This window comes from Cetorhinus maximus, chromosome 17, assembly GCF_964194155.1.
Source record: "Cetorhinus maximus chromosome 17, sCetMax3.hap1.1, whole genome shotgun sequence".
NCBI lineage: Eukaryota > Metazoa > Chordata > Chondrichthyes > Lamniformes > Cetorhinidae > Cetorhinus > Cetorhinus maximus.
The window spans coordinates 5,073,825-5,086,889 of record NC_135895.1 but is presented as its reverse complement, the minus strand read 5'-3'; the positions used below and the strand labels follow the sequence as shown (position 1 = coordinate 5,086,889).

Below are 13,065 nucleotides of genomic sequence, written 5' to 3'. Positions count from 1 at the left end.
GCTTGGGTCAGTCACAGGGAAGGCCACTGTCTAAGGACCTCCGGCTATTGAACATCAAAGGCCAGAACCCATGTTAAGCCTGCAACCCCACCAGGGCTGTATGCAACAGAGAATGTTTGATGTGAAACACAACCGGTCATTGGCAAGTGTAGTGAGGCACCTCGTGCTGTATTGAAAGAAACTGATCTGTATTTCACTTTATGCTCTGTCAACTTTGAAACGTTATGTAATGTATTGTTACATATTTTATGAATAAATGCATATTTTTGGGAAAAAAAATTCTTTCATCACTTAGCGCCACCAAAAATCCAGGATTTTAACTGTGTATAAATTGGTGCTTTGTTTATGTACGCAGCTACTTCATTGGCTCTAAAGTTCTTTGGGACGTCCCATGGTTGTGAAAGGCGCTACATAAACGTAAGTCTTTCTTCCTGTTACTGATCTGGAACAAGAATTCTGTTTGAGTGCTCGGGATGGATCAGAGGCATGGAAGTCGATAGGATCTCTTCTGGAGTTTTAGTTAACACAACATAGGTGACAAATTCAACATGGAGCCTACTATGATTCAGCCTTTGCGGAGGGGGTGTGGGGGCGGGGGTGGGGGTGTGGGTGTGGGGGCGGGGGTGTGGGTGTGGGGGCGGGGGTGGGGTTGGGGGGGGCGGGGGTGGGGGTGGGGGTGTGGGGACAGGGGTGTGGGGGCGGGGTGGGGGTGTGGGGGCAGGGGTGGGGGTGTGGGGGTGGGGGTGTGGGAGGGGGTGTGGGGGCGGGGGTGGGGGCGGGGGTTGGGGTGTGGGGGCGGGGGTGGGGGTGTAGCAGTGCTGGCCACAATTTCACTGATTAAACATAAACTCTTGGGGAACACTCACACTTTGTCCTTTAGAGCCAGGTTCCCCAAAGGCTCCTTGATCCCCTTGGACTCCAGTGCGACCTCTTTGTTTACCTTGGTATCCAGGTTGACCTTGCAAACCTTTCTCACCCTGCCGAGATATGAAGAGCAGAGAAGATACTGTTAGATAATTAGACAAGGCAATGTTAAGTCATTAGATGGGGTCAGAGTAAGGGAGAAAAGTAAAAACAGGCCTAAATCAGGGCTAATGTTCATGTATGTGAATGCATGGAGTGTGGTCAATAAGATTGGTGAACTACAAAAACAGGTTGACAAATGGAATTATGATATCATTGCTTAAACAGAGACCTGACTCAAAGAGGGTAGGATTGGGTATTAAACATCCCTGGGTACAAGGTGTTTAGGAGAGACAGGAAAGGAAGAAAAGGTCGGTGGGTGGGGGGGAGGAGGGGGAGTGGCAATATTGATTAAAGATGGCATTACAGTATTGGAGAGAGAGGACATTCTAGAATCTCTCTGACTAGAGATAAGGAATAAAAAAGGTGCAATAACACTGGTGCATTCTCCATGGCAATGCTTCTACAAATTAGAGTCCATTTGCCAACCAATCAGTACTCTCTTCACATACAGTATAAATTGTTGTTTTGCCCTTATTCTTGCGATGTGTCCTGATGAGTGCAAGGTGGAAAGCTTTGATATGTCTCTTTGTATAGCTCCATCAAATCTCCCCTCAACCCCCTTTGCTCCAAGGAGAACAGCCCCAGCTTCTCCAACCTAACCTTGTAACCCATATCCTCCATCCGTGGAACCTCGGCATCCTCTCAAGGACCTTTGTCAGAATGATTCCGGGGGTGAACGTTGGCGATATGCAAGAAGTCAGGAATAGAGGAACCCGGGAGATCTCAGGGGGTTTACATCAAAGGTTGAAAGGTATAGCAGTATGTTGCTCCTTAAAAGTGCCAAAATGATAACGTTACTGAGATTGAATTACCTTAGGTCCTTGTCGCCCTCTGTCACCCACCACACCAGGTTCTCCAGGAGCGCCCTGTAGTCCAGGATTACCAGCCAGTCCAACTAATCCAGGATTTCCCAGATCACCCTGCAGCAAGTATATCAACTCATGAAACATTCATTTGAACTGGGGAGACACTGATTGCCCAAAAGAACAGAGTTAAACACAGGGAGTGTGCATTTCTGAAAAGGAGATATTTCCTGGTCGTTTCCTGAAACAACATGGATATGTCGGATGAAGTTTTTCCCTTCCCACCCCCAACACCGCAATAATCCAAACATAATGGAAGAGTGGAACAGTTTGTATTTCATCTTGGTTGTTGCCTTTTCCTGTTTAAACAAAAGGAGATGCTCCGGCTGTGCCAGTGTCATTAAACAGAGCAACTTAAGGGAAGTTCCTCCTTTGCAGAAGGGAATAATTAATAAAAAACTTAACCACAAAATCACAACACAGAAATAATGGACCAGATTTTGTGGATCAGCAGCGAAGGAGTGACTGCTGGGTTTAAAAGTCAGAGATAAAAGAGGCAGACAGGAAAAAAAATATTTTTTTTTAGAAGTCTCCAATACTAGCTAGCCTCTGAAGGAATGAGACTCCACATTTTTAAAATGAAATTTTCAATGCCAGAGTCAGCAGTGGTTTCCACTTGTCAATTGAAATTCACGTCTTCCTGAGTGCATCAGCCCTAACATTTTGTGATGTCTTCACTGGGGAACTAGTGAGTTCAGTATCTAATTTCATGTCATTGTATGTGTTTTAATGCTGAGAATATCAGCAAGGTTCTGGTGCAGCGCACATGGTGGGGTAACTCAGGGTAACTCAGTAACTTCCAGATTTCTGCACTAAATGCTCATGTGCAGACTCCAGCAGTTGCTATGCAATTTACTCCATTCTAACAGTGAAAGCTACAAGCCTCATTGTTACAATTATCACAAAATCCAGCCATTGATGTTCCGACTCTGATCCACAAATGTGCTCCAGTCCCACTGGTGCACGCTAGTTGTGGGAGGCAAGGTACAGGTGGACATCGCGTGCTCCCCCTCCAGGGCCTTGTGGGCTTGGACATTTACACAAAAGAGGTGCAGGAAGTCAGAATGACCACTACCATGGGCCACACCCAACCTGGACCTGTGGATGTCTTGTTGGTTTTTTGCTGAGTTTATTCTATTGTTCCACATGATACCCTGTACTCCTCCCTGCCTCCACCCCATGTTTAATCTAAGCAAATCCACAGTCTCATACTTTAATTGCTGTTTGGTGCACACTATAATTACTTACAATTAGGAACATAGGAACAGGAGGAGGCCATTCAGCCCCTTAAGCCTGTTCCACTGGTAAATGAGATTACGGCTTATCTATATCTTGTCTCCACCATGGCTCTACGTCCCTATTACCTCGTCTCACAAAAATGGACTGATTGCAGATTTAAATTATTAATTCAATTAGCATTTACTGCTCTTTGTGGGAGAGAGCTCTACACTCCGACCACCCTTTGTGTGATTAATTGATTCCTAACTTCCCTCCTGAATGACCTGGTTCTGGTGTTAGGGTTATGTCCTCCTATCTTGGACTCCTCCCACCAGTAGAAAAAGATTCTCTCTATCTACACCATCAATTTCTTTCCAAAACATAAAAACCTCAATCAAGTCACCCCTTAATCTTCTATATCCCAGAATACAAACCTAGTGTCTGTAGTCTCCCCTTGTAACTTAACACCTGGAGCCCTGGTAATATTTTGGTAAATCTGCACTGAATTCTTTTCCTGGTTAATAGATCTTTTGTAAGATGCAGTGTCCAGACTGTACACAGTACTCTGTTATCTTTAAAACCAGTCGGAATCACTGGTAAAAGCAGAATGAGCATCGACTTAATGGCTTATTCATTGAGAAACACTGCACAGAATTCCCTTGTGTTTGTCAGTTACGTGAACTTAAGCCAATTTATTAATTCCTACATCATCAAGTAATGATGGCCGACAAAATACTGGGATGCAAATCTCTGCATCATAAATATTTTTGTCTGTTCTTGACCTCAACTGCCTGAAATTGAAACTATCATCGATCAGCCATGATCTGTTTGAATGGAGGAGCAGATTCGAGGGGCTGCATGGCCTCCTCGTGCTCCTATCTATACACCCGTTCAATAATTGTAAGAGGAACAAGGGTCAAAGGGGAAAACAAATCCAAAGTCACTAATAAATCCAAAAGGGAATTCGGGAGAAGCTCCTCTACTGAGAGAGCGGTGAGGATATGGAACGCGCTCCCACAAGGAGTGGTTGGGGTGAATAGTATAGATACATTGAAGGGGAAATTGGGTAAACACGGGGGCGGGGGGAAAGGAATAGAAGGATATGCTGAATGGGAGAGATGAACAGGAGTGAGAGGCTCACAAGCACCATAAACACCAGCACAAACCAGTCGGGCAAACTGGGCCGTTTCTGTGCTGTAAATACTATGGCCCGGGCTTTTGCTCCCAAGTCGAATAGCGGGAGTCCGGAAATTTCCTGGCTCGCCATGCCTCGGGAAAAAGCACCGGATCTTCGTTCCAGGGGACTCGCAGGTGCAGGATGGAGAAGGCGCGGTTGCTCCCGGACGCAGATCGGATGTGGCCACAGGGACTGCCGAGTGCCAAGACGAGCTGTCTTAAAGACTCGCCTTGGTTCTCAGTTGTTTTCTTAAACATTAGGCCCTGTGAAGCAGTAGCCCTCACCCCTCACACCCCCTCATCCCAACCCATTTCCCATGCCCTATACATGCCAACCCTGGCCACCCTTAATGGCCCCTCAGGCCCTTCATGTCAACCCATTGACCCCACTGATCCCCACGGCTCTTTATAGATAGGGATCCCAACTTAGTGCCAAGTCATGCCAACCCATGATACCACAGTCGCCATGCTTTGGCCTTACGCCCTCCCATGCCAACACAACCAGTATCCACCATGGGCAGACAACAGGAGCCGTGTTGAGACGAAATAAAATAAAGTTCTAAATATCTATTACAGACTTCAAAAAACACTCCAATTCATGTAAGCCCATTCAGGACATTTAAACCCCCTCAAATACTTAATCCCTTCTATTTATCATCCCACATCAACGATAATTAATCCTTTAATAACCTTTAAGCTGCCAATCATACTGTGAATTTACAATCCCGTACTGTGATGATAGGTTGTGGAAAGCAGTCAAACTATTAATAATGATAGAATGGTAGCCTTTTGGGATATGTCAACAAACAGCTATTGTAACTGCTGGAGCAGATTTTTTTCAACTCTCACTGGCACAGGCAGCCTTTTATTTATTTTTTCTAAAGGGTTGGGGATTGAAACAACTTGATAGCCTAAGTTTTTTTAAAACTCTCACTTACACAGATGGGTTGTTTTTTTATTCAATAGTTAATGGGCTGGGGATTTAAATAAACTCACAGCTTGACAGTTCTACAAAACTTATGCGCTCTTTAAAAGCATGTATGACTCACTAAAGATTCATAATTCCCACACTGTGGGATACACTGTGGTCAACACTGAGTTCAAATGGCCCCTGCTGAGCTTGAATTTCCCATGTGTGCAAGTCACATTCTGCCCCCTTTCCCCTACCGACGATGGGTTGGAAATGGGGCGGGGGGGGGTGGGACTGCTGGGTCCAAATCTCACCCGCTATTTTGGAAGGTCTGTGTTGTCTCCGCGAACAGCGGGGCCATAATGCAACTGTTTTGCAAAGAGCCCTTCATGTCAAAAAAAATCAGGAACAGTTTAATCAGAATTATAATGCCATCTGTATGTGAAACAATGTTATGCTTTTTTACACCAGCAGAGGTCATGGAACTAGTGAGATTTGGACTGCGTAACCGGAGAGGGTATAGGATGTACTGATTTGGTAATTCCTCCCAGAGGGGATCTGGCTGTGGACAATAAATTCAGCCTTTTATAAGAGTGGAATTTATTTTGAAGCACAAAGGGATGCAGCCACATGGACAGAGAATGGAGTTTGTGCAGGGTGCGTACGAGTGCGCTCCTGGTTTCTGTAATGTGTTGGCATAGATTTTTCTGTCAAATTTCTGAGGGCAAAACCAATAGGGCAGTAATCGTTGGGGACTTCAACTGCCCGAATATCAATTGGGATACGAACAGTGTGAAGGGTGCAAAGGGCACAACATTCTCGAACTGCATTCAAGAGAACTTCTTTAGTCAGCGCATAACCATCCCAACGAGAGTGGGCACAATTCTAGAGTTAGTCCCAGGAAATGAAGCTGGGCAAGTGGATGAAGTAGCAGTGAGGGACCATTTTGGAGATAGTGACCATAATATAGATAGATTTAGCATCATTGTGGAAAAGGGCAAAGATAGAACAGGAGTGAGAGTCCTAAACTGGGGGAAGACAGATTTTACAAAGCTGAGAGGGGGAGTGGTGAGAGTGGTCTGGATACAGTTACTAGGAGGGAAAATGGTGGCCGGAATTGTCCAGTCCTATTGGAGTGGGGCATCACGTCAGGCTGGGGGGGGGGACAACATGGCGAGAAGGCCAAAAATCAGTTTCATGCCGGTGTGAAAGGACAACAGGATCATCCGATGGTGTCTGCCATGACGGAACGCCAATCCCGCTGGAGGCCGGAGTCAACCCCATTTGCATCCTGATAATGGGAGGCAAAGTAAGGCCCAACGGGAATCGTCTCCCCTCCACGCCCGATTTTCTGTTGCACCAGCAGGAAAACACGCCGGCCCAGAACACATCTGGACATGTGTGACATGCAGGAGTCAGGTTTTACTGCTAGGGCCTTGCTCAGATCGCGGACATCCGAGGAGAAGAAGATGCTGGAGCCCTACAGCTACCGGACCCTGGAGGAACACGTGTGTTGCCTGCTGGGTGGATCCTCATGGACACGGCTCCACCGCAAAGCAGCTCTCGGAAAGCGGGAGGTCTCCATTGATGCTTCAGGTCTACTTCAGAACATCACGGTCCTGGCCATGGGCTGCTAGGTATGACCAGCGAGGGTGGGGAGAGGAAGGTCCAGTTGTGAGTGGGAGATAAGGTGTCCCGAAGAGGCTGGGAGAGGAAAGTCTAGGTTTGACTGGGAGAGGAAGGTGTACCAGGGTCGGGGAAGAAGGGGCACAAAGATGTCAGGGGGAGGTTCGGCTCGGAGTGGGGAGGAACAACGGTGTTGGGGGGTGAGGCTGGGGGAGAAGGAGTGAGTACGATGGAAGGAGGGTGTAACGGGGGAGAATGCAGCAAGTAGAGAGGAAGGTGTAAGGGAAGGAGTCTGGAGGGGGGATGGAGTCCACAGTGGGGAAAGAGTCCAGAGGGGGGAAGGGGACCAGGGGAAGGAAGGAGTCCAGGGGCGGTGTGATGGAGGAAGGCTCCGTGTGTGTGGGAGAGGCTTACACGAGGCTCCGAAAGGTCCTGCTACACACACACACACACACTTCTCCCTCCAGAATCACTCATGGTCCAGCTGCTGCAGCTGAACTGCTCGAGGGGGGGATGCAGGGGGAGGACTCACAAAGCCTGTAAATGAAGCTGAAAGACACCATTACACATTGTTCAGTGAAAGTGAATATATTTTCTGTTTATAAAGTGACAAAATGTGTTCACCTGTGCAACCACTTGTGATCAGAATTTCTTAACTTTTCTAACCCTAGCACTTCTTCTAGGTGCTGCCCTGACATCCGCAGCAGGGGTGGAGACAGCCTGTCCAATGGTTGGCCTTGTTGTCTCTGATGACTTCGGTGTGTGTCCTCTGGACAGCTGAGGCCTTGAGGGCCCCGGCTGGCTTTGGCTGTCCTCCTGTGGGCCAGCTACTCCCTCTACGGTGACAGAGGATGAGGTTAAAGGGGGTCACGGGCAAAGGGGACTCAGAGGGAGAGGACAGCATCTGAGATTCCTGAGTAGGTGACCCCCCAAGGGGTGTCCAGCAGCCGCTTCTCCTCCCTTCGGGTGCCTGAGGGCCCCGGCCTGACTCCTTGAGGGGAAGGAGCACCTGGAGGGACTTCGAGGTGCCCCGTTTCCCTCTTGCTTTGCCACTGCAGGAAATCACCTATGGCTCCCATGATGGAGCGCAGGTCTGTGTGCATCTCCAAATTCAGCTGGACCAGGGTCTCCATCCTCCCCATGGAGACCTCCATACACACACATGTGGGCACCAATTCATCAGAGAGCAGGTGGACACACTCCTCCGACCCACATGCCACTATGCTGAGGGCTTCCAACAGCTCTGCATGATGTTGCCTCCGTCTTCTGCTGACTCTCCATGATGAGTTGGAAGGCTGAATCTGGAGGCTCGTCACCTGACTCGGACCTCACTGTTGACTGATCCTCCGCAGTCCTCCAAGTGCCGGGGAGCTCGGCTGAACCTGTCTCCTGCTGCTGCGGACATATGTCTGCGTGGTGACCACCAGATTGTGAACCCATGTCTGCTCTCAATATAGATCCCACCGAGGTGTGTGTCTCTGCGCTGGTGCAGGGTGTGGGTAAGCGCTGTGATGGGTCTTCCAGGCTGCTTAGTTCCAACTCTTCAATGGAGGAGGTGTCCTCTTGGCTGGAGGTGAGGACCTGGATGGAGCTGAGGGACTGGCTGGCTGAGGGTGTCGGTCTCTTGGCAGAGCTCCCTGTGAACCAAAGTCGAGATAATGAAGTGCCTGGCAGCAGAGTCAAAAGCAGGAGAGAGGCACTCACAGTTACATTGAGAGAGGGATGATGTGGTGCAGGATCCTCATGTGGGTGTTTGCCGCTGACCTCACCGTCACCGCAGGCACGGTCCACGTCCTCACCAGTCAGCACAATGGCACACTCCTCAAAGTGAGTGCGGGGCCTAATGTGGGCCACTCCACCCCCAGACTGAGACCTCTCCCTGCTGTTGTGAGCCAGCTTCTCCTGCATGAAAACAGATGGAGAGAGTGTGAGGAGGACACATGGCACTGAGGGGAATGTTTGTGTGGTGAGCGGAGCCATGGACGGGATGAGGATGTGAGCTCCAGAGGGTATGAGCCTGATGGAGATGTGAGGGTGTGTGTGAGAGTTAGTGGTGTTGTCCCTTGAGGTGTGAGATCCCTGTGGGTGTGTGATGGGTTTGTGAGTGTGCGAGCGATGAGGTTGTTGACTTACCCTGGGGAACGGATGAGATCATTCATCCTCTTCCTGCACTGGATGGCTGACCTCCTCTGTGCTCTGGTGGTGCTGACCACCACAGCTACTGCCTCCCAGGCTGGATATTGGTGACTCTGGTGGACCTCCTGTGGCCAGAGCGGGGGTAGAGGACATCGCAGCAGCCTTCCACTGTGTCCAGCACGCTCGCGCCCCAGAGAGACGTCACTAAATGTGGGAGCTGCCGTCTGCTTTCGGGGCCACCTGTCGCCTGGAGCAGCCCCTGGTCTGTAGACAGGAAAAAGGCTGCGCTCTGATGCGCTTTGAATATGGCGCCCGGACTGAGGGAGCGCTGAGGTCACAGCGTGGCGAGCAAATCTGAGCCCGCCCGCCAGCGGTGTTGCCCGGGAATGCATAATTGATGAGGCGGGACATGCCAGGAAAGGGGTGATAAGGTGTCAAAAGCCGCCATTGCGGCCGGTGGCTAAAATGTCCCTTTTCCCGCCCGCTACCTCCCCTTGTGCAAATCTGGGATGATTCCACTTCCTCAGTGAGGGTTCTTCAAAAGTGTAGACATATCTCCACAAAGGAAAAGGGGCAGCACTGCCAAATCTACAGCCCTCACCCACCCCCGGTCATTCCGAAGCATCATGGGTAAGGTAAAGCAGTAAAAAGAAGCTTATGACAGTCATAAAAAGCTTAATACTGTCGAAAGCCTAGAGGAGTATAGAAAGTACAGGGTTGAGGTGAAAAAGGAAATGAGGAAAGCAAAGAGAGGATACGACAAAATATTGGCAGGTAAGAACAAAGAGAATCTTAAGATGTTTTACCAGTACATGAAGAGCAAGAGAATAACTAAGGGAAGGGTCGGGCCTATCAGAGATGTACGTGGTATCTTGTGGGTTGATGCTGAAGATGTGGGGAGGGTTCTCAATGAGCACTTTGTCTCTGTCTTCAGAAGGAGAGGGATGGTGCAGACTTTCTAATTAATGAGGAGAGTTTGGAACATTAGATACAATAAGCATAGTGAGAGAGGAAGTACTGGAGAGACTGACATCCTTGAATGTGGATAAATCACCAGGGCCGGATGGATTGTATCCCAGGCTGTTGAAGGAAGCCAGGGAGGAAATGACGGATACTCTGAGGATCATTTTCCAACGCTCAATAGATACAGGCGAAGTCCCAGAGGATTGGAGATCTACAAATGTTGCACCATTATTTAAAAAGGGTGTGTGGGATAGGCCAGAAAGTTTTAGACCGGTCAGTCTGACATCAGTGGTGGGAAAATTATTGGAATCAATTCTGAGAGACAGGATAAACTGTCACTTAGAAAGGCATGGATTAATCAGGGATAGTCAGCATGGCTTTGTTAGGGGAAGATCGTGTTTTACTAACTCAATCGATTTTTTTGAGGAAGCAACAAGGAGGATTGATGAGGGTAGTGCAGTGAATGTTCTCCACATGGATTTCAGTAAGGTATTTGACAAGGTCCCACATGGCAGAGTGGGCAGGAAAGTGAGATCCCATGGGATACAGGGGAAGGCAGCAGGTTGGATCCAAAATTGGCTCCGTGACAGGGAACAAAGGGTAATGGTGGATGGATATTTTTGTGGATGGGAAGCAGTTTCCAATGGTGTTCCACAGGGCTCAGTGTTGGGGTGCTTGCTGCTGGTTGTCTATGTTAATAAATTGGACTTAAATGTGGGAGGCATGATTGGGAAATTTGCAGATGACACAGAAGCTGTCTGTGTAGTTGATAGTGAAGAGGATAGCCTTTGTCTCCAGAATGATATCAATGGTTTGGCTGAGTGGACGGAAAAGTGGCAAAAGGAATTCAATCTGGAAAAGTTTGAGGTAATGCATTTGGGGAGGGCAAACAAAGCAAGGGAATACTCAATAAACAGGAGGATATTGAGAGAGGTGGAGGAAGTGAGAGACCTCGGAGTGCATATCCATAGATCCCTGAAGGTGGTAGGACAGCTGGATAAGGTGGTAAAGAAAGCATATGGAATGCTTTCCTTTATTGGACAACATATTAAATACAATAACAGGGATGTAATGCTGGAACTGTATAAAACGCTGGTTAGGCCACAGCTGGAATTTCATGTACAGATCTGGTTGCCACATTACAGGAAGGACATAATTGCTTTGGAGAGAGAACAGAGGAGATTGACAAGAATGTTGCCAGGGCTTGCAAGTTACAGCTATGAGGAAAGATTGGATAGGCTAGGGTTGTTTTCCTTAGAACAGAGGAGGCTGAGGTGTACAAAATTATGAGGGGCCTAGATAGGGTAGACAGGAAAGACCAATTACCAGGGGGGGTATAGATTTAAGGTGATTGGAGGGGACATGAGGTAAAACCTTTTCACCCAGAGGGTGGTGGGTATCTGGAATTCACTGCCCCAGTTGGTGGTTGAGGCTGAAACCCTCAACTCATTTAAAAGGCACTTGGATCTGCATCTGAAGTGCTGTAACCTGCAAGGCTACAGACCAGGGGCTGGAAGATGGGATTAAAAATGAGCGGCTAGTTTCTTTCTTTCTCTTTTTTTGCCAGTGCAGGCACGATGGGCTGAATGGCCTCTTTCTGCGCTGTGACTTTGCTATGGTTCTCTGGTTCTAAAATAATGCTGAGACTAAAGCTGCCCTGATAATTGTGCACATATCAGGCAGCAATTTCAGGAGAGCTACTGATGCAGGATTAAATTCAAATGTCCAGAGGTTGCCTTCCTAGTTACACCACTCCGTCACTAGTTACACAAATGGCATCCCTCTGTCTGCCTCACTGAGATGAGTTGGCATGGGTTGGCACTAAACTGGCATAGGGGCTATATAGGTCCATGGGGATCGATGGGGGTCAATGGGTTGACATAAAGGGTGTGAGGGGCCATTAAGGGCAGCTGGGAAGCAATGGATTGACTTGAGTTGGCATGTATGGGCAAGGGAAATGGGTTGGGTTGAGGAGGTGTGAGAGGTGAGGGCTAATGCTTAAGGGGGCTTAATGTTGAAGAAAGCAACTGGGAACCAAGGTGAGCATTTAAAACAGCCCATCTTGGCAGTCAGCAGTCCCTGTGGCCACCACCGATCTGCATCTGGGGGCAGCCGCCCCAACTCCACCCCCAACCCGCAATGGTGTGAAGTTTCTATATTTGTGCGGTAAATACAAACTAAACTTGCCACAGGAATTGAAGTCTTGTCCAGCATTCTTCTACAGGTAGCATCCTTGATTACTTGAGGGTCACCGAATCACAGCTTATGTCGTGATTTTACCACGGGAAAGGGCGAGGAGGCTGCCCAGTCTCCCTCAGCCCAAACGAGGATTGAGCCTTGCAACGTTGCCATGATTTTGAACCATAGACTAGTCACTCAGTCAACTGAGCTAACCAGCCACCTGTCCAGCATGCTAAGCAGCCTTTTAATCACATGGTAAGTATTAATTGCTGACAGGCACCCTCTCTGAAACTAAAAATGAAGCATGGAGTATCATTCCTTCAGGTTTTAATTGTTGTGTGCATGACCAGGAAATGCTTGTTGTTGAATTGGATGCCTGAACTGGGAAGTGTTCATTCCTCCAGCTAAACATCTCTCATCTTGTCCAGCATAAAATTCCAAACGATTTTTTAAGATTCACCAGGATATGAAACCCGATATGAAACATACTTACAGACTGTCCAGGACTTCCGGGAGCTCCTGGTTTTCCGACATTCCCAGGTTTTCCTCTCAGTCCTGGGTATCCTGCTGCTCCTCTTTCACCAGTTGGTCCACTGATTCCCTGGAAAACAAGTCAAGAAAATGGAGTTGATGAATGTTTTCAAACAACATCTGGTTCATTTTGCCCTTGGGTTGTGGGCTGTGCCGAAAAGCTGCAAGAATCACCCATCCATCCCTAGTTTCCTCAGGAAGTTTCCTCGAGACGCTGCGGACACGTTTTACAATGCAGCCTCTTGCCCGACGCAGGACACGTTAAGAGACAGTGATGTAATGGCTCAGAGTTCGCTGCAGCTGGGTACCTCGCATCCTGCCCCCGAATTCAATCTTTCCCCTCACCCCCGCTTCAGCGAGAATCATTTTTGTGCAGTAACTTGCTGGAAATGTGAGCTGTTAATGGCTTTCTCGCTTCATAACCACAATTATCTT

The 13,065-nt window shown here is 48.4% G+C and overlaps 1 protein-coding gene across 1 annotated transcript in view; it reads right to left on the bottom strand.

The window, feature by feature from the left end:
- col24a1 (collagen type XXIV alpha 1) overlaps positions 1 to 13,065 on the bottom strand; it is a 721,848-nt gene that overhangs the window by 23,935 nt on the left and 684,848 nt on the right. Inside the window, exons 46-48 of the mRNA XM_078561886.1 lie at positions 12,593 to 12,700; positions 1,839 to 1,946; positions 867 to 977 (exon numbers count right to left, since the gene is read on the bottom strand). Coding sequence (XP_078418012.1) covers positions 867 to 977; positions 1,839 to 1,946; positions 12,593 to 12,700 — 327 coding nt within the window. The remainder of the gene's footprint in view (positions 1 to 866; positions 978 to 1,838; positions 1,947 to 12,592; positions 12,701 to 13,065) is intronic.